Genomic DNA, 23,941 nt, shown 5'->3' with positions numbered 1-23,941 from the left:
AAATTTGATATAAGAACAGGGACCACATATTGCTGTTAATGTTATTCGATATAAGTGTATTGGAGGAAATGGGGTAACGTAAGCCATACATTAAAGAGATCAGAGTGGGAAGGTGCTGGATTACAGATCATAAGGAAATGGAGCATGGGGCATAGACACCACTCTCAAGAAGTTTGGCTTTGAAGGAGAGAGGAGAGACTGGGCAGATGAAGGGGGATGTGGACTCAAAGTAGGTCTGTGTTTGTTTAAACAGTAGAGACTGAAAAAGTTAATAGCTTATAAAAAGAGTCTGCCAGACGGGCAAGGTGACTATGTGTGAGAGGTGAGAGGGTAGTTAATGAAAGTCATTGAAAAGACATGGGGTGATGGGACGCGCAAAGCACTGGTGGAGGGACTGACCTTGGTAGTAAGGATAAATCCATAAATAACAGGGAGGAAGATGTTGGTAAGTTTTTATTTTTGGTAGCAGGAAGATGAAAGAGTTCCATCTGGAGGCTACTTTTTCCTTCGGAAGGAGAAAACAAAGTCATTTGCTGAAACAGGGATACTGTAGGTCAGAGGGTTGCAGGATGAAGAGTTTGAAACTGCTTTGTACTTAGATCTGAAAAAAGTGGCAGGATTGCGGAACTGTGGTGCAGCCCCACTTGAGGTTTATGAATGTGGATTTGTAGTGTAATGTGCCCCTTTTGTGTGACTCCTTCCAGCACTGCTCAACCAGCTGTTTAGAACTGATCCAGAAAACTTGCATAGTTGGATTCACCCATGCCTGGGATTTTGCCAAAAAGACAGAATGAAAAACAGAGTTGGGGAACGTGTTGAGTATCAGCATGCATGTTATTGAAATGATGGATTAGGAAATCTAAGTTGAGTACAGAAGACAGTGAAGAGAAGTGAAGAGCTGGTGGAGAGTAGCCAGGTCAATAGATAGTCTTATTAGGGTCAAAGAAAAGGAAGAATGGAAATAGTTGAATAAGCAATAACAGCTTATCTTGGTTGAGTGCTAACAATGACCCAGGTCCTAGTGTATGCATTTTAAATAGATTAATTCATTTTATCCTTTAGAGCAGACTTCAAAGGAGATTCTATTAAAAGTAAGTCACTGAGTAGAAAAGTAACTTATTTAAATCACACAACTCATCAGTGGAGAAGATGAGGTTCGCATTCATGTTGTCTGGCTCTAGAGCCAACACCTTTAACCAGGATGCCCCATTGAAGCTGTTTGAAAGTAAATGGGGAGTGGTAAACAGAAAGGAGATTGTGGTAAGAGAGCAAAGTGTTTGGAGGTGCTTACAGACGATGAAGTCCAAAGTATGACCATGAGGCAGGTTGCTGAGTTGAAGTGGAGGAGATTATGAGAGAAGAGATAAAGAGAATTTGGAGCCCCAGGGTATGGGAAAGGGCATCCAAGTGAGATGATGTCATTTCCACTATGGTGGAAATCAGCTTGGAGGATTGCAGTTCTGCAACTGCAGACTAACCTCATCATTGGATTAACGGAATTCAGACGGTTTGCCTGTCCCACTAGAGTGAGGCCAGGTTATGTTATTAACATTATATTTCTGGGATATGTCGTATGTAGGGTTACGCATATACATATGACTCAAATGTTTGGTGAATGAATGAATGTATGACAGATATGTGTAAACTGAAGTGAGACTCATTTTGGTGTGCTTTCCTTAGCCAATTGATAATCTCCTGTTTTCCTAAATGTCTTTATTTGTTTTCACAGGAAAGCCCATAACAGTGGTGAAGATTCAGATCTAAAGCAGAGGAGGAGGTAAAAAAAACAAAAATGGAAGGAGAGTCAGAGGGAAGAAGGGTTAGCAGATTTAGAAATGTTCAGAGTTGAGGAAAGAGTGGGGGTATTATTGCTTTTTATTTTTTTTACTTTCAAAAACCAGTTTGTCTTCAGCTGATTCCCAATCTTCCATTCTGTTGCGTCTTAAGACTATGCTGTTTCCTACTCCCTTGTGTCTCAGAGGAGCTGTCTCATTTATCTGTTGCCATATTATAATCCACTCCAGAACTTAGTGGCTTAAAGCAGCAACAACTGTACTTATCTAGTATAATTCTGTCAATTAAACAGGTAACTTTTTAGCTAGTCTTGTTCACAATTTCATGAGGCTGTGGTCAGATGACAGCTGAGGTTGTGTTATCTAGGGGGCCTTTCTCTTTCATGTTGGCATCTTGGCGGAAAGGCTGCAGGCCTGGGACCTCTCTGCATAGTTTCTCCACCTGGCTAGCTTACACTTCTGTAGACACTTCTTTTGCACTTCTTTAGGCTGGAAGCAGAAGCTACCAGTTTGTTAAGGGGCGAGTCCTGGAACTGACATAGTATCCCTTCCACCTCATTCTGTTGGTAAAATCAGTCACAAGACCAGTGTAAATTAAGAGGCTAGGGAAATAAACTCTACCTCTCTCAGTGGGGCGGATGGGAGGGTTACAAGATTTTGTGTCCATATTTAGTCCACCACCAGCTTTGCCATGTCAGAGTTCTGTTGGAAGTAATTGATTTTGTGGTCCTTTCTGGGAACATGCTGACATTCACCTTAATCGGTTTTTATATTTCCCCTGCATTGCCATTTCGCTGAGCTATCGACTCAGTCAGATGTCTTACTGAGTTCAGAAACACTGACTTGGAGAGGGATAATACAGCTCTTGATGTTTGGATTGATAATTTTGCTGCAAAATGAATTCCAGAGGACCAATATAAACCTTTCTGAAATTTTTCATGAGTGATAAACGTGTGTTTTTTCTTTTGTTCTTACCATTTTGTCTTCAGGTCACGTTCACGCTGTAACACAAGCAGTGGTAGTGAATCGGAAAATTCTAATAGAGAACACCGGAAAAAGAGAAACAGGTAATATCTCAATATCATACTTAACTGGCAGTCTGACATCAGAGGCTGCCTTTGGTGGCAGAAACTGTGTCCTTTGTAAGTCTGGTTTTTCCGTCTGTGTTTGAGAAGCAATCTGGCACTATTTTGAAGCACTTAGTTTAGGAAACTTTAGCTCTTTAAATGGAGTTTTCTTATCCTCACAATAAGATGATTAAACAACTTGACAATGAGGTCTCTTCTTGTGTGTGTGTGTTTTTTTAAAGATGATTCTGTATATAGCTACAATGTGTAGCGAATTTCTCTAAGGCTGGTAAGAAAGTTTACCATTTGTAGAGAGATTCTCCCTGAACTATCTCTTCAGTGGCATTACTATATTTTACCCAACCAAAAATAACTCATTGTTTCTTAGATTCTGCAGTTTCAGGCTCACGTATACATATGTGCTGATAATATGTGCATTTACTCATCTGTGTGTGCCAGACATACCATATATATAAGATACATTTTTTAAGAGATTTTTAATCACATCATTTGACATGTAATCAGTATTAGTCGTGGCTTAATGCATTAATCAGTTATCCCTAATTCCAAAATATGCACTTGAAAACAAGAAGTATTTGTGTGATTAATGAAAAGAGCACCTTGGGAGTCAGAGGGATTTGATTGCCAATCATGCTAGTTGTTAACCCAGTGGTTCTCAACTGGGGGAGTTTTGTCCTCCCTGCCTTCTCCCCAAGGACATTTGGCAATGTTCAGAGTCATTTTTTATTGTGACAATTGGGTAGGGGGGTTGCAACTGGCCAGGAATGCTGCTAAACATCCTACGATGCATAGGACAGGCCCTGGCAACAAATAAGCGCCTTGTACAAAAACATTATCAGTAGTGCCACTCTTGAGAAACCTGTTTTGACCTAATGTGGACCTCTGGCCTGGTTGCTTTAGTTTTCTGAGTTATCTTTTTCTCTTCCAAAAATTGAGGAAGGCCAGGCACAGTGGCTCATGCTTATAATCCTAGCACTTTGGGATGCCAAGGCAAGCGGATCACCTGAGGTTGGGAGTTCTAGACCAGCCTGACCAACATGGAGAAACCCCATCCCTACTAAAAATACAAAATTAGCTGGGTGTGGTGGTGCGTGCCTGTAATCCCAGCTACTCAGGAGGCAGAGGCAGGAGAATCACTTGAACCTGGGAGGTGAAGATTGCGGTGAGCTGAGATTGTGCCATTGCACTCCAGCCTGGGCAACAAGAGCGAAACTCCATTTCACACAGAAAAAAAAAAGAAAAGAAAGAAAGAAAGAAAAATGAGGAAGTTGGATTAGATAATCTCCAGGGTCTTTCTTTAGTGCTTAGAACCCTTGTGCTTGGCACGAATTGAATCGGTGGCCCTGTCTAACTACGAAGCCTGTGTCATAATAGCCCAGACAGCACTGTAAGGGTGGACAGTTTTTTAGGAAAGCATTCTATGTGGAGTCTGCTGAGACTGGAATTACACTAGACAGATGGGAGATCTCAATGTGTTATGACACCTTTCTCAAAGAAATGATTTCAGTTTCTTCTGTGAAAACCCACATGTGGGAGGTAGCTCCTTCTTAGGTACCCTCTTACTGATCAAAAATTCAATATTTCTGCACAAAAAAAAAAAAACAAAGCAAAAATACCCACTTATTTTCCTATTTAAAACTTTTTATTGATCACGCCAGTATTTTAAGTCTGTTTCTGTTTTGCTTAATATATTCTAAATTGTGCCCATAAATGTTCTTTTCTCAACTGTTCAGAAGGTGGCCCATTTAAAAACATTTTTTGGGTGACCAAAATTGTTCACATTCACTACTGAAAATGAAACACTAGTGAAAGGTTGCCATCAAGTAATTAAGTTGCTCATTACTGATCTGGTTGCAGTGGATTTAATATTTCTTGTCAGTATTTTCTCCCTTAAGAGTTTCTTCCCCCTTTTCCCTGGAGATTCTTAGATTGGCTTTCTTTGTACTGTGTAGATAGTATGTTTTAGAATAACGATGATTCTGAATGTTTAATGAACTTTGTAAGGCTAGTAATGAGAAATAGCTTTCAAAACACATTCTGACACATTTCATGCAAAAGATCCAACAGGCTTTCACAATCATTTATGCTACCTGTAGAAATATTGCTCTAGGAATACCTAAGTTGCCTATGTCTGTAGAAGATGTGGTGTAGTTTGCCTGTCAATAGCATAGCAAAAAGTGAGCAGAGGAAGAAATATAGCTTTCAGTTCTGATCCTCACCACTGCAAATTAGGGTGCAACAGGTACAGAGAAAGAGGGTAGAAACTCATTGTGCTGTCTGTGTCTTGGTGCCATTTACCTATTATGCTGTGCTGCTGCCAACCCCTCCATCCCATTATTAGCCTCTTAAATTTTGCCAGAACCCACCCATCCCACATGAGGATGCATAGGTCTAGATATTTCAACTGCAGCCCTGCAGTCTCTTCAGCCTCATTCATCCTTCCTTTTATTGGCTGACAGTGTGATCCAGCCAGTTCTTTGTGCTTTTATTACAGGACTCTGGTAACCCTATAATGGGGCAAACAGAATCTTATACATGCTGATGTTCTACCTCTTGCCCGTAAGGTCTGTACACTCAGCCCCAGGATGCTTCATTACTTTCCAGCAAGAGCCTGCACCCCGATGCACCCTGTGTTTCTGTCTCTAGGAAACTGTAGCCTAGGGAGAGGGACAACTACTGGGCAAATTTGCTTTTTAGAACCTCTTTTGGAGTCCATGATGTGTCCATTGGAACTCTGGACAGAGTCACTTTTCCTTTCTGGAAGTTGCATGTGGTGTTTGGGATGTTGCTCCCTCTGCTACTCCTTCTTGTGGGATTTTTTTTTTTTTAAACGTAAAACGAGGTCTTTCCTGTTAGACATGAGGCCACTCCATGGAAATGTTGTTGTTTTCTTTTTTCCAGGAAGTCAACCCATTGGAGCATAAGCTGCTTTACTGTTTCCATGGATAACCATTTAAACATTTCTCATTTTGTGTGAAGAGAAAAGTTAATAAAACAATGTTTATGAATCAACTTTACCCAAAACAGGCTTTTGACAACCATTAAATTTTAAAAAATAATAATCCACACCAGCTCTGGAAGGCTAATGTTAGAAGCAAAGATTGTTGTTTAGTTTCGATTTTAGGAAAATGTAACTGTAAACCACCCCATCTGTCTGTCACCTTTGGGTCCAGACCTAACAAGGCCTGGTGTGTAAGGGTTCTTGTGTTAATTGTGCCCTAACTGTGGGGCTTCATCCCACCATGTTTCCTAGAACACCAGAGGAATTCACCCTGCTTCTTTATTTGGGACATCATTTATGTTTTCCCTTACCCCTTTCTACTTTGTTCTTTCTTTACTGTTCTCATAATCTGTTTGGGTATCCTACAGCTTTCTAGGTTTTGAGGTTTGAGATGATAATTTTTCACTCTCTTTTTATAACCAGATAGAAGTTGGAGGCACAGTTTTTTATTATCACACTTAAGATGACACCAAGTTTTCATTTCTCCTTTTAGTTTCTCTACTGTATGCTCATCTCCCTCTCCATTCTCTTGCTTCACCTTTCACTTTTTATATCATGTTATTCTCTTCACCCAGTTCCTTTCTGTTTCCTGGACTTCCTTCCCAGTCTTTTTTCTTTTTTCTGTCTCCTCTGAATTTCCTCTCTCCCTAGAAGACAATGATATGACACAGAATAACCTGAGGACTTGGGACTGGGTCTTGGTTCTGCTGTGTGCTGATATTTGACCTTGGGCAACTTGTATAACGAATTCAAGTATTAGTTTTCTTCTCTTTAAAGTTGGCGGGTAGTCGGGGAGGTGTGCTGTAACAACTGATCTATTTTGTTGAATGAGTTACTGTAAAGATCAAATGAAATGTAAGAAGTGAGAGCACTTTGAAGTATAGAGCCACATAGTCCTATACCTACTTCCAGAGTTACTCACTGCTGCTGCATCACCTGTCCGCTCCTCCATCCTCTTCAGCCTTTTTTGACTTTTCTTTTGGTCCTATCTTTCATTCTCTCACCTTTCCTAACTTTATACCTTAGGTTATTTTTACACCAGGATTCTTAACTTCTGATTCTTGGGTAGGTGCTGGGGGTTTCATAACCCCACGAAATTGTATATTAAATTGTATGTAAAGTTGTATGTGGGCATCAAGTGTGTAGTTTTCTAGAGATAGGGTCTGTAGCTTTTACCAGATTTATAAGGAGGTGTTTATGTAGCACCTGCCCCCCCTTAAAACTTACAAAGTTTTATGGTCTAAAAGCTGAAGGATTAGATTGGTACTGGGAAATGAAATTGGTGTTTCAATTCCAGTGGGATTAAAAACTAAAATGCCTAAACTTTCTTTAGAGATTACTTTGCTGTACTGATTTGTGAAATAGTTGGTTCTATTGAATTCTTGAAGTTGGGAGCCTACTTAGTACAAGGCACTATAAAGTTAATCTATGTGAATATTAGATTGTATTAGTTAGAATTTTGAATCTCGTCCCTGAGATCAGAAGGGCCAGCAGCTCACTTATTGCTGTAGGTTTGAGACCATGGCCATGTGCTGGACTTGCCCAGGGTGTAGGATGAAGGAGGTCCTCGCAAGTAGACTTAGGAGAGTGAAACCTTTCATGAACTAGCTTTACCTAGATATGTCTTGAGCTTAATAAAATACCCTTGACATTCAAGGAAAAGGTTCTACAAAATATCCTTTGTGCTCTTGATGAAAATCAGCAGTCCTTTGAGCATTCACTGAGGAGAATCTTTGAATTACTCAGTCATTCTTAACTTTGATGTGTTGCTAGGCTCTTAGAATTTTGAAGTGGGAGGTGTGGAGGAGTGGGTGATATGAAGTAGCCTGGTGCATTTTTTTCTATCAGCATAAAAGTAGAAATAACTCGGGAGCCTACCAAGGATTAAAACAGTAAGAGAAATGAGAGAAGCTTAGGGTAATAGTAGAACTAGAGGAAATTGACAACAGGGGACTATTTGAACACTTTCCTAATTTTATTCTAGGATGTTTGCATCATAAACATGAGTCATGTATGTCAGGTTGTATGTGTATATACATATGTACATGCAAATCTGGGAGCCTGTGCTATGAAATTGAACCCGCTTTGAAGAGTTCTGTGGCTGTGAGCTGGTTACTTTACCCTGTGAATCTTCATTTCTCACATGCTAAGTGAAATAATACCTGACCTGCCTACCTCACTAGAGGTTTGTGAAGATCCAGGAGATAATAGATGTGCTTTGAAAAGTAGAAAGTACCCTGAACAGGCAAGTCCTGTTAAATTGATAACATCTGGCACTGCTCAGTATTATCTGAAGTTCCTGCAGTATCTGTAAAATGGGGACCAGCTCCATTGAACAAAAAATAAATCAACATTTTCTAACATGAATTTGTTCTGGCATGAATGTTGTTAGTTTATCCCTAACAACATTAGGGTCTTTTAGACGTCTTTTAGGGTCTACTAGATGTCTATAGTATCTAAATAGTAGATTAAGACAGATTTAAATGTTTTAATTATGTTCCATAAGGTCTTTTATATTGTTTTTCTAAAATGAAGAAGCACATTTCTGTGTCAGAAATTTGGCACTGTAAGAGGGACAACATATCTGACTAGGGCAAATCTAGAAGATCACAATTTTGGTAGGATTTTGTTTTGGGAGTGGTAAAGAAGAACTTTATTGGCCCTGTACCCCAGGGAAAAAATATATTTGGGATGTTAGCAAACTTAAACTGATAAGCATTTCTTCCATGTTGCTTGAAAATAGGTAACTGCTTCCTTGCCAGGCACTGCCTACTGTCCTGCCCCTGATTTAGGGGCTGCAAACAAGGTAAAAATTTTGGGTATGGAGAGAAGAGTTCATACAAAGCTAGTGGAAACAGACAGTGTTCACCATACTGCAGATGCAAGGGTTTCTGATTTCTACTTTAATAAGATATATCAAGATTTAGACATGTGATATGGATGATTTAGGGTTTCCAGAGTATAATCAAGGTTGACAGAGATGACTGTGGAAGGACAAAGCTGCAGCAACTGAGGAATGCTGTTACATTACTGAGTGAGGGCAAAATAGGTTAAAAATTCATGAAAACAGGAGAGTTTGAAAGGGAAATTGTGCCAAAAGTAGCCCATTGTAGTAGTGGGAGCATAAGGAATAAGTAGAAGAGACAGAAGTACCTTTAAAAGCAAGTAAGAATAATTTATTGATGGTAGAGACAGTGGGAAAAGCAAATGAACTTTTTGCTTGCTGGTCTTAAGGGAGTATGTCGACACATGCCTGGAACCAACATAAATTTCCCTAGGGAAGAAAAACTAGAAAAAAAAAAAAAAAAAAAAAAAAAGAAGATTGCTTTATAGCAGGTGATCCAAAAAAAAAAAAGAGTACAGTTGATGAGAAACACAAGTTCACAATCAGTTGGGACCTGCAGATTTAATTTTGGCAGTGGAGGGGGCCACATGAAGCAATTGTCTGGAATGTTAGGTTATAGTTGAAGCGTATAAGTTTCTTTCAGTGTGTCTGTCTGGTTTGGAAATAAAATACAAATAGAGAAACATCAAGTTTTAAAGCCGGAAAGGATCTTTGCCATTAATTTTATTTATGAACAGCCTGAGATTTGACCAAAAAAGATAAGCAATTCGCCCAAGGTCTCTGAGTCAGATAATGGCAGAGCTGGGAATGGAGAAAACTCAGGAGTAAGGTTTATGGCTTGTATCATCTTGAAGCTTCATTTTACATTTGCTCTGAAAGACTTCTTAGATTCAGCATTAAGCATGGTGTTTATCTCAGTGAATTAGAAGGGAATTAAGAACTTATGTAAAGGAAGGTTCTGTTAGGAGCAAAACTGCTAAAGGGATAGGACACAATAAAACTTGGGGATTTGTGTAAGAATTCATTTGATAATGTGAAGAATTTTGCAAAAGAGTCAGGACTGTGATTGGTAAGACAGGAAAGAAGAGGCTAGGAATAGTCATTTTCTTCATTGTTATCAAATGATTATATGGCATTTCATCTTCAAAACCTTTGCAGACTTTAATTAAATGTCAAAATGCAGTTAAAATCTAAATTGTATGGATAGTCTGGAAAAGTAGATTGTTGAAGTTTGGTAAGAGATGGAAGAAATACATTAGAATTCTGTTCTGAAACATGGTTAGAATTTGCTGTATTCTAAAGCAACCCTCTCCCTTACGTATTAACTGAAAAACAAAAACCTTGTTATGATATGCTTCCTACCACAGTTGTTGACCCTCCGTAGTTACAGATGGAGAAATGGACAAAATAGGATAAATGTAGACTTACTGGATCAATTGGTACTGGAAATAAATGTTTGTCAGTTTATTGAGGTTCACCTTAGATACAACATTTGAAAATTAATACATCCACGACACAAATGACAATGGACTCTTTTTCCCCTTTGAGATTTTAATGACTATGATGTAAGAGCACATTTTGACTTTTTAAAAGGTACTATGTCAAAACAATGTTTGCGGTATTTTATTCTTCATGATGTAAATCTGTACATCGAGATTAAAATACAGCAAGAAAGAAGCAAAAGCCATTTGGATTCTCCCACACCTGAGGATAAATGAGACTTAAAAAGTCAGAATCATCACAGGAAACATGTCTTTTTCATTTAAAGACTTCTTTATTCACTCATGCATAAACAAATAGGGATCTCCTGTGTCTTAAATACAGAGTGCTACAATATTCTTGCTTCTAGGGCTAAGATTTTTTTCTTTCCAAGTAGCACCTGTGTTTTTTAGAGCAGTTCAGCAGTGGAAGAAATGACACTTTCATTCTTGTAATGAGGCACCATTAACCAGAGGTCTTTTGTAAGGATGTAATTTCAAACTTCATTACAGGCCAAGGCGGCCACACTACCCTTTACTCAGGAAAATGTGCTTCTGTTGTGACTTTCCAAAGACTCTTACATTTTTAATGCGTCTTGTTAGAATATTTATGAAACAGCATCGCCAGTAGAGGGCATCTGTCTTTGAAACATGGATCACAAGGATATTAACTGACAGGGTTTCACTGCCCTCACTTTAGACTTTTCAGTTAGAAAAAAAGGTAAAGATACATGTATAATCTTGAATTCTTTCTGATTTGGTCCTTATTACTGTTATAGCAGAATACAGGAAATACGCATGCTTATGTCTCAGGAGTTTTAATTTTTTATCGTCAGAGTGAAGTCTGAGTATGAGGGTAGCCAGCTGAATTCCACAATAGATAAGAATGAACATACAGTAACTGTGCTTCCTTTTCAGTGTCTATTACTCTAGGAAAAGTATGTGTTTGCCCAAGTTAGGCCTCAGCTTTGTTAGTAGGTTTTACCTCTCAAAAATATTTATAGACACCCCGACTTCCTGATACAAACATTTCACATTGTAAAATTTAGTTCTGCCCATCAACTGCACAGTGATTTCATTCAGAATGAAAGCTGCATCCTAAAAGACTCCAGGGTTAGGAGTTAGGAGACCTGAGTTTTGTGTCCAATCCTGGGCCCAGCAATCCACGTGTGGGTTCCTGTAGGAAGGGAGATGCCACCTTGCCAGTGCGGCACCTTCCCTGTGATTGTCTCTTCCTAACCCTGACCCCTCGGTCCTGGGGGTGTCCAGGACTGTTCCCCTACCCGCAAGCCTGGTGGGTTTCTGACTGTCACATGAACACAGAATGGCTTGTAGGTGTAGGTTCTGGCTACAAAAATGTGTGTCTGTGTGTTTACAGCACACACGGGTACCAACGTGCCATTTTCAAATAGGAGTGTTTGTTTCAAAGAATGATTAATAATTATGACCTCATAGTCATAGAAAACTATAGTCATAGTCATAGAAAACTATGATCTCATAGTTTTCTTCAGTTATTTCTAATATTAAGGTCCATAGCAGTATATGTTCAATTTAAATTTACTCTGTATATGCAATGAGAGAAAGAATTATGCTCTTAAATCTGTGAAAAATACCATGACGGTATCCTGTTAATCTTCAAATAATAGTCTATTAAAAATGAAAACTTTAGTGAGGAAATACATACACTTCAAAGGCTTGGAGTATGTTACAGATAATTTTTTACTTAGCACAATTCTCCTTTAATCTAGAGAGATTTAAACAGTTTCTTCCTCACAAAGTGCTGTTCTTTTCAACTTGAATTTTCTTTACATTATGTCTAAGTTATATGTGAAATGAATATTTGTCACCCATCCACTGATTCGCACCTGTAAGCAAATCCAGATATCCAGCCCACAGTCTATACTAAGTGCTATAACAGAGGAACCAAAAGACATCTGTTCAGAGAAAGAAATGCCTCCAAGCCTGCCTGTTCTTTTTACTTTTGTCTCGAAGCAGTTATGCTCATGCAGTGGCTGTACTGGGTGAGTACCTGGCAGTTCCATGCTGCTCTCTATACCCTGGGAGATGAACACTCTGGAGCAGCTTTCTGAAGAGCTTACATAAATTAGAAGTTAAATATTCAAATAACAGGTGTTCAGTTTGCCAAAAAAAAAAAATGGCTTCACCGCATCATTGTTGTGCATTCGAGACAGTATTTCACGTAAATTAAGTACTCCTCCTCTTCCCCCAATAGTGCACCTCATTATCTGAAAGACTTGATACATCGGAAGTCCAAAATTTCTGCAGGTTGAGCGTGGTCCATGGGTTTTGTTAAGTCTGTATCATGCTTTAGAATTGGTTGCAAGACTTAAAAATTAGAAGAGTTCACTTTAAAAATCCAGATTTGGGGATTATCTTGTTTTTAAAAAATGAGAGGATTTGGTAACACTGTTCTGTGATCTTACATGTCAAGCACCTGTGCTTCCAAGTCTTTCCCACCTTTCTCTTTTCCTCATTTTCATTCCTTCCCCGGCCACATGCAGCATCCAACTGTCATTCCCTCTTAAATGTGTGAGCAGCCATGATGAGAATGGTGTATCTTCTTCAGCTAATACATTATGCCACCATATTTAACTTTTTGTATGTCTAGATTTCTATCTTAAAAAATGGGAATTATATTTGGCACCTATTTTTGATGAAAACCTTGACAATTAGTATGACTTTTTAAGAGTATTTCAAAGTAAAACCATTTATTACTCTTTTGACAAGCACATTTAAAATCATGATTTTGTTTCATCGGTTAAGATTGGCTGTATAGCAGACACCAAAGTTTCTTTAGTCAAAACTTAGAAATGTTTAAATTGAATTTTTGATACATGTCATTTTGCTAGAAAATTAGAATCAGAAGTCTGCAAATAACATGTATTTACATATATAATGAGTATTGTATACTTCTGTGTGTTTATATGTACTTACCTACATATAGATGTATTAATTCAGTTAATATGCATCTTCAGCTATAAATGATCATAATAAAATTTCTGCTGCTTAAATAACATTTAAAAGCAAGTTTAGGATGAAGCTAAAATGCACCATCCAGGTAGATGTTAACTTCAGATGCATGGCTTTCCTTTCAGAATACGGCAGGAGAATGATATGATTGATTCAGCGCCTCAGTGGGAAGCTGTATTAAGGAGACAAAAGGAAAAAAACCAAGCCGACCCCAACAACAGGCGATCCAGACACAGATCTCGTTCGTATGTGGACTCTTTTTATACCTTGATTCAAAAACACTGAATTTGAAGCAGCATGTGGATATTCAGGTCTTCTAAAGTGTTTTAGTTCAACTAGGATTATTTCATTTGTTTATTTGTCATATTTACCTTCTAATATTTGTGACATTTATTAGCCATGTTTGAAGCCATAGAAGTTGAAGCACAGTCAAAACAAAATGTCATGCAAACAAGGCCCTCAAAGCCATATTTTTGTTTTGTGTTGTTTCTTAACCAAAGTATACATTTACCTGAATAGATAGGAATAGTCTCCTTTGTTGTAGAGCCAGGCTGCTGGTGAAATACCTGCTGCTTCTCTCAGTTTGAGTCTGCACAATTCTCTGAAGCCTTGTTCCAAACTGAACCAGATGTAGATATCTTCCCATCAAAATACCATTTGCGAACAGTAGTCAGTGAGTGATTCATTACACCTCATTGTTGGAATTTGCGTGCTCCTTCTGTTGCTAGGCAACGCCTTGTGTGAGCACAATTGCACCGTAATGGTGTGATTGCCAGTCCCCCAAATTAATTGTCTTTGAGCTGGTAAAGTTTCTGTGAGCGTGTGTTTTAAATCTGAGCATTATCAAGATTTAGACGCCTTACTCCCACTCCATTTGCCAAACCATGGCTCACCTTTTTAAAGTGAGCCAAGACTAAGTACAAATCCTTTTGTGATGGTGGGTGGTTAGATGTCTGGTGTTGATTACTCACAGGGGGAGGAATTAAGTCCAGTTGCGTATGATAAGGAAATGAAACGATGTTGGGTAATGGAGGTGGAGACTGCGTAGGTAGGTAGGGAACTCTGAGGGAGCCAGGCAGGAGGGTGACAAGAGGACAGCTGTGAATGCCACATCAGGTTAAAAGAGATTAGGAAAGAACTCCGGAGTGTACCAGGGGGTTCACACCAGGACCTTTTGTGCTGTGGGACACTAAGGACACTTGTCAGTCTTAGATGTTTACCTTTCAATTAGAAATTAACCCCGTGTATATGTGTATGTATTTTATCAGTAGTGCATCATTGTGAGTGATGACTTTCTTTTGTAATAGAAAACCTGCAAATAGTCACTAAACCATGTACACCCTTACAGATGTATTAATTACTCTGTAATGTTTTTTTAGCAACCTAATTAAATTAGTGGTCAATTTAAAGCAGAAGTTAATGAAAATTTTCTTTGTTGTGATAGCACCTTCCCCCAACTCCATTAAAAAAAAAGGAAGTTTAGATATGAAAGAATCAGACCTCATAGAAGAAGTTTACTCAAAAGGCACAGAACCCAAGATTAGATCCGGCACAGTCATGGGTAAATCTTTTGCCACCACATTTTTACCTTTCCATGTGGAATCATTTTCTTTGAAGGACTTGTTATACACAAGGTTTGGCAACTTGATATTAAATCTTAAAACAGCATTCAGTTTTTATAACTATTTCTAAAGCATTATGAGTTCAATTAAATGTCAGTAGTACAATTAATTTATTTAAAAAGGAGAAAGTAAAATAAAATTAGAAAAAAATCCTATATGTAAGTTTTGAAGAAGCTAAAAAACATTCCTAGAAAAATAGTAAATAAATGGAACCATTCATTTGTAAATAAAAATTGGGAAATAGAATAAAGTTGTTATTACTATAATTCAGTTATATTATAGAGCAAATATTTGTAGTGGGCCTGGAAATTTAATCATTTTTTAGTCGAGTAGTCTGAGGTTCATTTAACAACCTTTAAAATTGAGGCAATTTGAGGTGAAATTTACATACAGTCAAATCCTCTCATGTGTACTATTTAATGAATTTTGACAAATGTATCAATAATCTATCCATCCTGCCAGTCAAAATATAGAATATTTCCATAATCCAGAAAGTTCCTTCATGCTCCTTCTAGTCAGTGCCCACCCTCACAACCAACTGCTGTTCTGATTTCTTTTTCTTTTTTCTTTTTTCTCTGTCACCCAGGCTGGAGTACAGTGGCACAATCTTGGCTCACTGCAACCTCTGCCTCCCAGGTTCAAGCCATTCTCCTGCCTTAGCCTCCCAAGTAGCTGGGATTATAGGCACCTGCCATACCACCCAACTAATTTTTCTATTTTTTCTATTTTTCTATTTTTAGTAGAGATGGCCAGCATGTTGGCCAGGCTGGTCTCAAACTCCTGACCTCCAGTCATCTACTGGGCTCAGCCTCCCAAAGTGCTGAGATTACAGGCGTGCACCACTGCACCTGGCCCTCTGTTCTGATTTCTATGATTAGTTTTTCTCTCTTGTTGAACTTCATATAAATGTAATAACACAATACATACTCCTTTAAAACCTTGCTTCTTTCACTCAACATGTTTTTGAGCTTCGTCCATGGTATCAGTGGTTATTTAAATTTTTTGTAGAAATGCACCGCAGGATTTTTATCCATTCTTTTCTTGATGAACATTTGAATTGTTTCCAGTTTTTGCCATTGTGTTATAGACATTCTGTACAAGTATGTGTGTGGAATCTGTTTTCTTTTGCTTTGGGCAAATACCTAGGAGTAGAATTGCTGGATTACAGGGTATTTGCAGGTTTAATTTTATAAGGAACTACCAAAATGATTTCCAGAAAGGTTGGATCATTTTATACCCCACTAACAAGATATGAGAGGGTCTTGTTCTGCCCCAGTTCTTGCTAGTATTTGAGTTTGTTGCTGTGTTAATTTTCGTCATTCTACTAGGCTCGAAGTAGACATTCCATCGTGGTTTTAATGAGCATTTCTTTCGTGGCTAATGATGTTAACCACATTTTTGTGTGCTTATTGGTTATTCATATATCTTCATTTTTGAAGTGTTCAAATTTTTTGTCCAATTTAATTGGGTTTGTCCTTTTTATTATTCATCTGTAGGTTATTTATGTATTCTGGATAAAAGTTCTATTTCAGATATCCATATTATGAGTGAATACTTTCTCCCAGGCTGTGGTTTGCATTTTCATGTTCTTAACATTGCTTTTTCATGAGCAGACTTTTTAAATTTTGATGAAGACCAATGTATCAGTTTTTTCATTTCTAGTTAAGGCTTTTTTTTTTTTTTTTTTTGAGACGGAGTCTCGCTCTGTCACCCAAGCTGGAGTGCAGTGGTCGGATCTCAGCTCACTGCAAGCTCCACCTCCCGGGTTCATGCCATTCTCCTGCCTCAGCCTCCCTAGTAGCTGGGACTACAGGCGCCTGCCACCTTGCCCGGCTAGTTTTTTGTATTTTTTTAGTAGAGACAGGGTTTCACCATGTTAGCCAGGATGGTCTCAATCTCCTGACCTTGTGATCCGCCCGTCTCGGCCTCCCAAAGTGCTGGGATTACAGGCTTGAGCCACCGCACCCAGCCCTTTTTTTTTTTAAATCTTAAGGAGTATTTGCCTACCCCATGGTCACAAAGATAGTCTTACATCTTTTTCTAGCAGCTTTATAGATTTTGCTTTTATACTTAGGTCTGTGTTCCATTTAGAATTTGTTGTTGTATATGGATGAGTAGAGATTGAAAGGTTTGTTTTCCTGTAGTCTATCCAGTTCCACCACCATTTTTGAAAAGACTTTTCATTAAAATGCCTTGTGGCCTTTGTTGAAAAAGAATTGACTGCTCACATGTGGGCCAATTTTGTTTCATTGATCTATTTGTCTATCCCTAAGCCATCATGTTGTCTCAGTTACTGTAGCTTTATGGTAAGACTTGAATAAGGCAGTGTAAATTCTCCAACTTTTGCTTTCCCTCTCCCCTTTCTTTTCAAGATTGTTTTAACTATTTTATTAGTACTTTTGCATTTCTGTCTAAATTTTTTAATCAACTTGTCAGTTTTTACCGCCTTCCCCCAAAGACTTTTGACTGTGATTATGTTGAATGTATAGATCAATTTTGAGAAAACAAATACCTTATTCATCCATTTGTTTTTATCTTCTTTCAGCAATGTTTTGTAGTTTTCAGTACAGAATAATTCATTTTGTTACATTTCAGAAAATGTATTTTTCAGTTGTTTTTTAGTATATAGAACAAATGATTTTTTAAAATACTGATGCTACATCTTGCCACCCCATAAGCCTTGTTAAATTCACTTATTAGCTCTAGAAGCTTTTGCGGGGGTGGGGGACCGTTTCTTAGGATTGTCTACAGTTACAATCATATTTGTGAACAGTTCTCCTTGAGTTCTAGTCTTTCTGTCTTTTATTTCTGTTCCTTCCCTTATTATACTGGCTAGATCATGTAGTACAGTGTTGAGTTACAATGTTGAATACAAGTGGTAAGGAAGCAGACATCCTTGACTGCTCCTTTTCATAAAGGGAGAGCATTCAGTTTGTCACATTATATATGATGCTAGCTGCACAACTGAGAAATATCCCTTCTATTTCTAGTTTGCTAAGAGTTAGTGAAGAGTTTTGATCATGAATGGGTCTTGAGTTTGATTACAAACTTTTTCTGCATCTGTTGAGATAATTGTTATATGGGTTTATTGTGTTCGTGGAGGAATTAAATGGATTCAATTTTGAATGATACATCCTTGCATTCCTAGCATAAGCCCCTTGTGGTCGTGATATATTTTCCTTTTAGTATGTAGCTGGATTCTACTTGGCATTACCTTGTTAAGATTTTTTTCTTTGTTTTTGTGAAAAATTGATCTGTAATTTTCCTGTAATGTCAGGTTTTTGGTAAAAAGATTATATTGGTCATTTAAAATAATTTGAGAACTATTCCTTCTTCCTCTATTTTCTGAATGAGTTAATATAAAAGCATTTTTTTCTTCCTTAAATATATAATTCACCAGTGAAACAATCTTTGCCTGGAATTTTCTTTGCGGAAGGTTTTAAATTACAAATTCAATTTCTTTGGCAGATATTGAGATATTCATATTTTATACTTATGTGTAGGTTTTAATAATTTATGCTTTTAAAATATTTCATTTTTATCTAAGTTGTCAAATCTTTCAGCAAAAATTTGTTTATAATTCTTCATGTGCTTTTAACATCTGTGAAATCTGTTGTGATATCACCACTTTGATTCCTGATGTTGGTGATTTGTGTTTTCTCCTCATTTTTGTTTTTTATTTATTTTTTTCAGAGAACAGTTTTAGATGTTGCTTTTTCTTTGCTATCTGTTGTCTGTTTCATTGACTTTACTTTTTATTCTTTTTATTTTGTCTTTTACCTGCTCCTTTTTTTTCATCTTCTTAGGATAACATTTATCTTAAACCTTTCTACTTTTGCAATATAAGCAAAAATTTCTAAATTTCCCTTTCAGTCATGCTTTAACTATATCTCACGTGTTTTTGACATTGTTTTTATTATGCAGTTCAAAATAATTTTTAATTTATCTTGTCATTTTTTTGATGATGGCATATTTCGTTGTGTGTTTAATTTCCAAGTATTTCCAGATTTTCTACAAATATTATTGTTATTCTAATTTAATTCCATTGTGGTTAAAAAAAATTCTGAACAGTTTTAATCCCTTGAAATTTATTGAGACTTGTTTTAAGGCCTAGCATATGGTCTTCAATGATGAATAATCTGTGGACTCAAGAAGAATGAGGAGTCTCAGTTACTGGGTGTTGAATAGATGCAGTTAGCTGATAGTGTTCAGATTGTGTCTTTTTTTAATTTCTTTACCTACTTTTCAAGTAGTCATTGAGAGAGGGATGTTAAAATATACAACAGTGATTGTGAGTTTGTCTGTTTTTTCCTTTAATTCTGTCAGGTTTTGCTTCAAGTTATTTTGGAGTTCCGGTGTCAGGGGTATGCATATGTAGGTTTTTTTCCTTCCTGGTGAACTGATGACCCTTCATTGTGGTAATACTCCCTTCTCTGTGTCCACTACACATGCACACGCATAAATTCTACCATATCTTCTTCATGTTTACTGTTTGCATGGTATATCCTTTTAATCCTTTTACTTTAGGCCTAATTATGTCTTTATATTTAAAGTCCACCTCTTGTAAACAGTGGACAGTTGGTCTTTTTTTTAATTATTATTTCTAGCCTCACAATCCCTTTTAAGTTGAATGTTTAGCCTGCTGGCAGTTAACATAATTATTTGTATTTTGGGATTTAAGTCTGCCATTTTGTTCTTTTTTCTGGTTTATTATGCCTGTTTTTTGTTGGTTTGTTACTCCCTTCCTACTTTATTTTGTGTGAATTGAATATTTTTTGATACTCCATTTTATTTTCTCTACTGATGTCTTACCTATACTTTTATTATTTTTTTACTTATTGCTTTCTCTCTGTATGATTCTTATCAGTATGGTTCCTTATCACACCCTAAGATTAATATTGTAACATTTTATTTAAAATTTAGAAACATTGGAAAAATATAGCTCCTTTGTGCTTGTCCTTTGTGCTATTGTCATATATTTTATTTTTGCCTGTTAGAAGCCTCATATTAAAATGTTAATGTATCTTTGCTTAAACAGTGTGTTTTTATATAAAGAAATTAAGAGGAGGAAAAACATTATAGTTACTGTGGTAGGAAGAATAATGACCCCTGAAATATGTCCATGGCTTAATATCCATAATGTGTGAATATATGACCCTAAATGGCAGAGAGGAGTTAAGATTGCAGGTGGAATTAAGGCTGTTGTTAATCAGTTGACCCTCACCCAGAGATATTATCCTGGATTATCCAAGTAGGCCCAAAGTAATCATAAGTTTCTTAAAAGTGGAAGAAGAGGTGACAGAAGAGGAAGTGTTTCAGTTTGAAACGGACTCAACCTGCTGTTGCTGGCTTTGAAAATAGAGGAAAAGGCCTGAATGAATAAATGTGGGCAGCTCTAGAAGTTGGAAAACACAAGAAAATGAATTTTCCCTTGAGTCTCCAGAAAGGAATGCAGCCATGCCAACACCTTGATTTTAGTCCAGTAGGACCTATGTCAGATTTCTTATCTGATATGGCCAAAGTGCAGTTAAAGTAGAAAATACACACACACACACACACACACACACACACACACACACACATATATGTATGTATTTATGTGGATAGTAGTTCATTTAGAAGTTGCTGGTCGGGCATGGTGACTCACACCTGTAATCCCAGCACTTTGGGAGGCCAAGGCAGGCAGATCACCTGAGTTCAGGAGTTCAAGACAAGCCTGCTCAATGTGGTAAAACCTTGTCTCTACTAAAAATACAAAAATTAGCCAGGTGTGGTGGTGGGTGCCTGTAATCCCAGCTACTTGGGAGGCTGGGTCAGGAGAATTGCTTGAACCTGGGAGGTGAGGTTGCAGTAAGCTGAGATCGTGCCATTGCACTTCAGCCTGGGCAACAGGAGTGAAACTCCATCTCAAAAAAAAAAAAAAAAAGTTGCTCTGGTGGGTAAAAAGCAGATTGAGAAAGAGGAAGAAAGGAAGCAGGAAAGCAATTAGAAAACTTACAGTGGTCAAGGTGAAATGGCTTTAGCTCAGAAAAGATGGTGGTGGTGGTGAAATGAAGAGAAGTAGATGAATGTGCATTTTGGAATTAAAGCTGACAGATTTGTAGTATGAGCGGTATTATGGATGACGTTGAGTTTCTGAACTGATCCACTGAGTGGGTAGCATGCTGTTTTACTGAGATGGGAAGGGATGGGCCAGGATTGTTTTTGGAGGAGAGAATCAAGATTTCTGTTTGTTAAGTTTGAGATGCCAAGTAGACAATTAATGGATATGTCAAGTGGGCAACTGAATAAAAGTGTTATAACTCTTAAGGATGATGGATTACTTCACATAGCACACACTGGGCTCTGTCCTTTATTTGAGCTATGACTGTTAAAAGCCTGAGATGTATTGACAATTAATAAAACACCTGCTGGGTGCTGTTGTTTGCATTGTGGATCTTCAGCTTATTACCTGATCCCCATGAGTTTCCATTTCTACAACAGTCATGGTACCATGCTCTTAGGATTTTGCTGAGCATTAAGTGAGGTCGTGCCTGTGTTACAGCCTTTATTAGTAAGTTCCCCCAGGTCTTAGTTCTTCTCTAGAAACACTGCAAGGTATTTGTGTTTTTCCTTGAGATGAGGAGGTGGTGAGAAATGAAGAGAGTAGAGTAAGGCAACTCACATAAAGTCATTAGAGACTAGAATTTGGTTGTGTGAGGATTTAGGAACCACTACAGCTTTCTTTAAAGTGGAAACATGAGCTTGGCGTGGTGGCTTGTAGTCCCAGCTACTTGGAAGGCTGAGGAGGGATGATTACTTGAGGCCAGGAGTTCAAGACCAGCCTGGGCAACATAGTGAGACTGCATCGCTTAGAAAAAGTGGAAACATGGCTAGGGCAGTATTCAAGGAAAGCAATCAAAATTATCTTTCAGATATATATATATATATATATATATATATATATATATAAAATATAGAAAATATTTTAAAATATATGTACTGTATAAACATATATATGTATATTTGGCATTTCAGATGTACAGTAAACCACTGATCTCTCCATTACTCCCATATTCTTAAATTCCTACTGCAGTATATGTAAATTATGTATCCATTAAGGGTCAGAATGTTATGATACATCATTATTCATTTTTGTGTTTTATCCCCAATAAATAGCTAGAAAATCAATTCATTATTAAATACCGGAGACACAGAGTAGTATAAAATACAAAACTGTTTTCTACTAAAAAGCGTTAAGCTGAAATATGATTAGATCTCCTCTGGTAAAACATTGGGAAGTACAGTTCTATTTAGTACATTTTTCAGCTACAGTTGATGTTTATCACTAGGAAAAAAGCTTTGTTGAACCTGCTTTTCTACATGAGTGAACCTTTACTCAGCAGGATATTTGGAAGAGACATTAAAGTATAAACAATAGTTTGCTAAGGTCAAACCTGGGTGCAAGAGAAGGCTCGTGCTCCCTCTGGTGGTGATAATATCTTACTATTTTAGTGAAAAGTACTGATACTGTGGAAGATGAGGCTGTCGGGGTGATGTTCTCAATTACACACAAAACATATAAGTCTGGTGCGTTAAGTGAAGATATAACATGAACCCCCACCCCCAACCCAAAGTGCCTCCTGAGCGATCTTAAGCAGCTAAGTTGTTCATCTCATTGGCTTCCTAAGACTTCTTTGATTTGGAGGGGGAGGGAGAAGAGTAAGACATCTAATTAGATTTATTTTAACCAGTCAGGAATGTGACAAAGAATGACTGGGATATTTGTTAGGAACTTTGGCCGGGCGCGGTGGCTCAAGCCTGTAATCCCAGCACTTTGGGAGGCCGAGACGGGCGGATCACGAGGTCAGGAGATCGAGACCATCCTGGCTAACACGGTGAAACCCCGTCTCTATTAAGAAATACAAAAAAAAAAAACTAGCCGGGTGAGGTGGCGGGCGCCTGTAGTCCCAGCTACTCGGGAGGCTGAGGCCGGAGAATGGCGTGAACCCGGGAGGCGGAGCTTGCAGTGAGCTGAGATCCGGCCACAGCACTCCAGCCTGGGCGACAGAGCGAGACTCCGTCTCAAAAAAAAAAGGAACTTTGAATTCCTTAAATAAAGATGTTTTGTAAATGTACACATTTTCAACTCTAAATTTCCTTTCAGAGGAGTGATCAGTATAAAGAAGGACAAAAAAAAAAAAAAAAAAAAGTAAAATACTGCCATATTTTTTAGTATAATATACAAAATATAGTAAATATATTATTAGATAATGTATTGCCCATAGTATACTTTTAGATAATATAGTTGAATAGTTTGGGGACTATATAAAATGATTATATGCAGTGATGGCGTTTAAATCCTTTGTAGATTTATGATATGTCTGTTTTAGGGTTTTGGAATAAGGGAAGTGATTTGTGAATGATGTGTCATCAAACTAATTTATCTGATTAAAGTGGAATATTTGTATGTGGAGGAGGGATGCTTTTGAAAAATACTGGACTAATACTGGGCTGCATGATTATTTTCTATATAAGTCGTACCTTTGGATAACTTAGGGTTCTATTTCCTTTCCTTAGGAATTTATTTGGAGAGTTTAAGTAAAACATCGGCATAATTAAGTGCCTCAAATTAAGAAAAATGACTGCTGAAATTCCACAGCTTTCTAAATCCACACCAAGCTGCAGATCATGAATTCATCCTAAATTATTGATTAAATGTGTGCAGATGTAAGCATAAAAATAATACATTCCTCATTAACAAGCAGCTTGTGTTGACATTTGTGAAATCACAGGTGGTCTAGCAATCAGAAAATTAGCATTTTTTAAGCTTTGGAACTTTTCCTTGCCTTAAACTGTTTGAAACTACTGGCCACGTCAGAACTCAGTTTATTTAAAAATATGACTTTCATGGTGCTATAGAACGTAAAGATAAAGACTAAACTCCTTAATCTTTTAGGACCAATGTTTATGGCTAGAAGGACTGATGATCTCATTCAGCTTAAGATAACATTTCTCAGGCCAGGTGCAGTGGCCACGCCTGCAATCCCAGCACTTTGGGAGGCTGAGGTGGGCGGATCACGAGGTCAAGAGTTTGAGGCCATCGTGGCCAACATGGTGAAACTCCGTCTCTACTAAAAATTA

General features: G+C 37.7%; 1 protein-coding gene across 1 annotated transcript in view; it reads left to right on the top strand.

Moving 5' to 3' along the window:
* Window positions 1-23,941, top strand: part of EPB41L4A (erythrocyte membrane protein band 4.1 like 4A) — a 255,122-nt gene that overhangs the window by 219,987 nt on the left and 11,194 nt on the right. The window contains exons 16-18 of the mRNA XM_025388701.1: window positions 1,730-1,777; window positions 2,783-2,860; window positions 13,322-13,441. Coding sequence (XP_025244486.1) covers window positions 1,730-1,777; window positions 2,783-2,860; window positions 13,322-13,441 — 246 coding nt within the window. The remainder of the gene's footprint in view (window positions 1-1,729; window positions 1,778-2,782; window positions 2,861-13,321; window positions 13,442-23,941) is intronic.

The sequence above is a fragment of the Theropithecus gelada genome, chromosome 6 (assembly GCF_003255815.1).
Source record: "Theropithecus gelada isolate Dixy chromosome 6, Tgel_1.0, whole genome shotgun sequence".
Classification (NCBI taxonomy): domain Eukaryota; kingdom Metazoa; phylum Chordata; class Mammalia; order Primates; family Cercopithecidae; genus Theropithecus; species Theropithecus gelada.
This window is presented reverse-complemented; position numbering and strand designations above follow the sequence as displayed.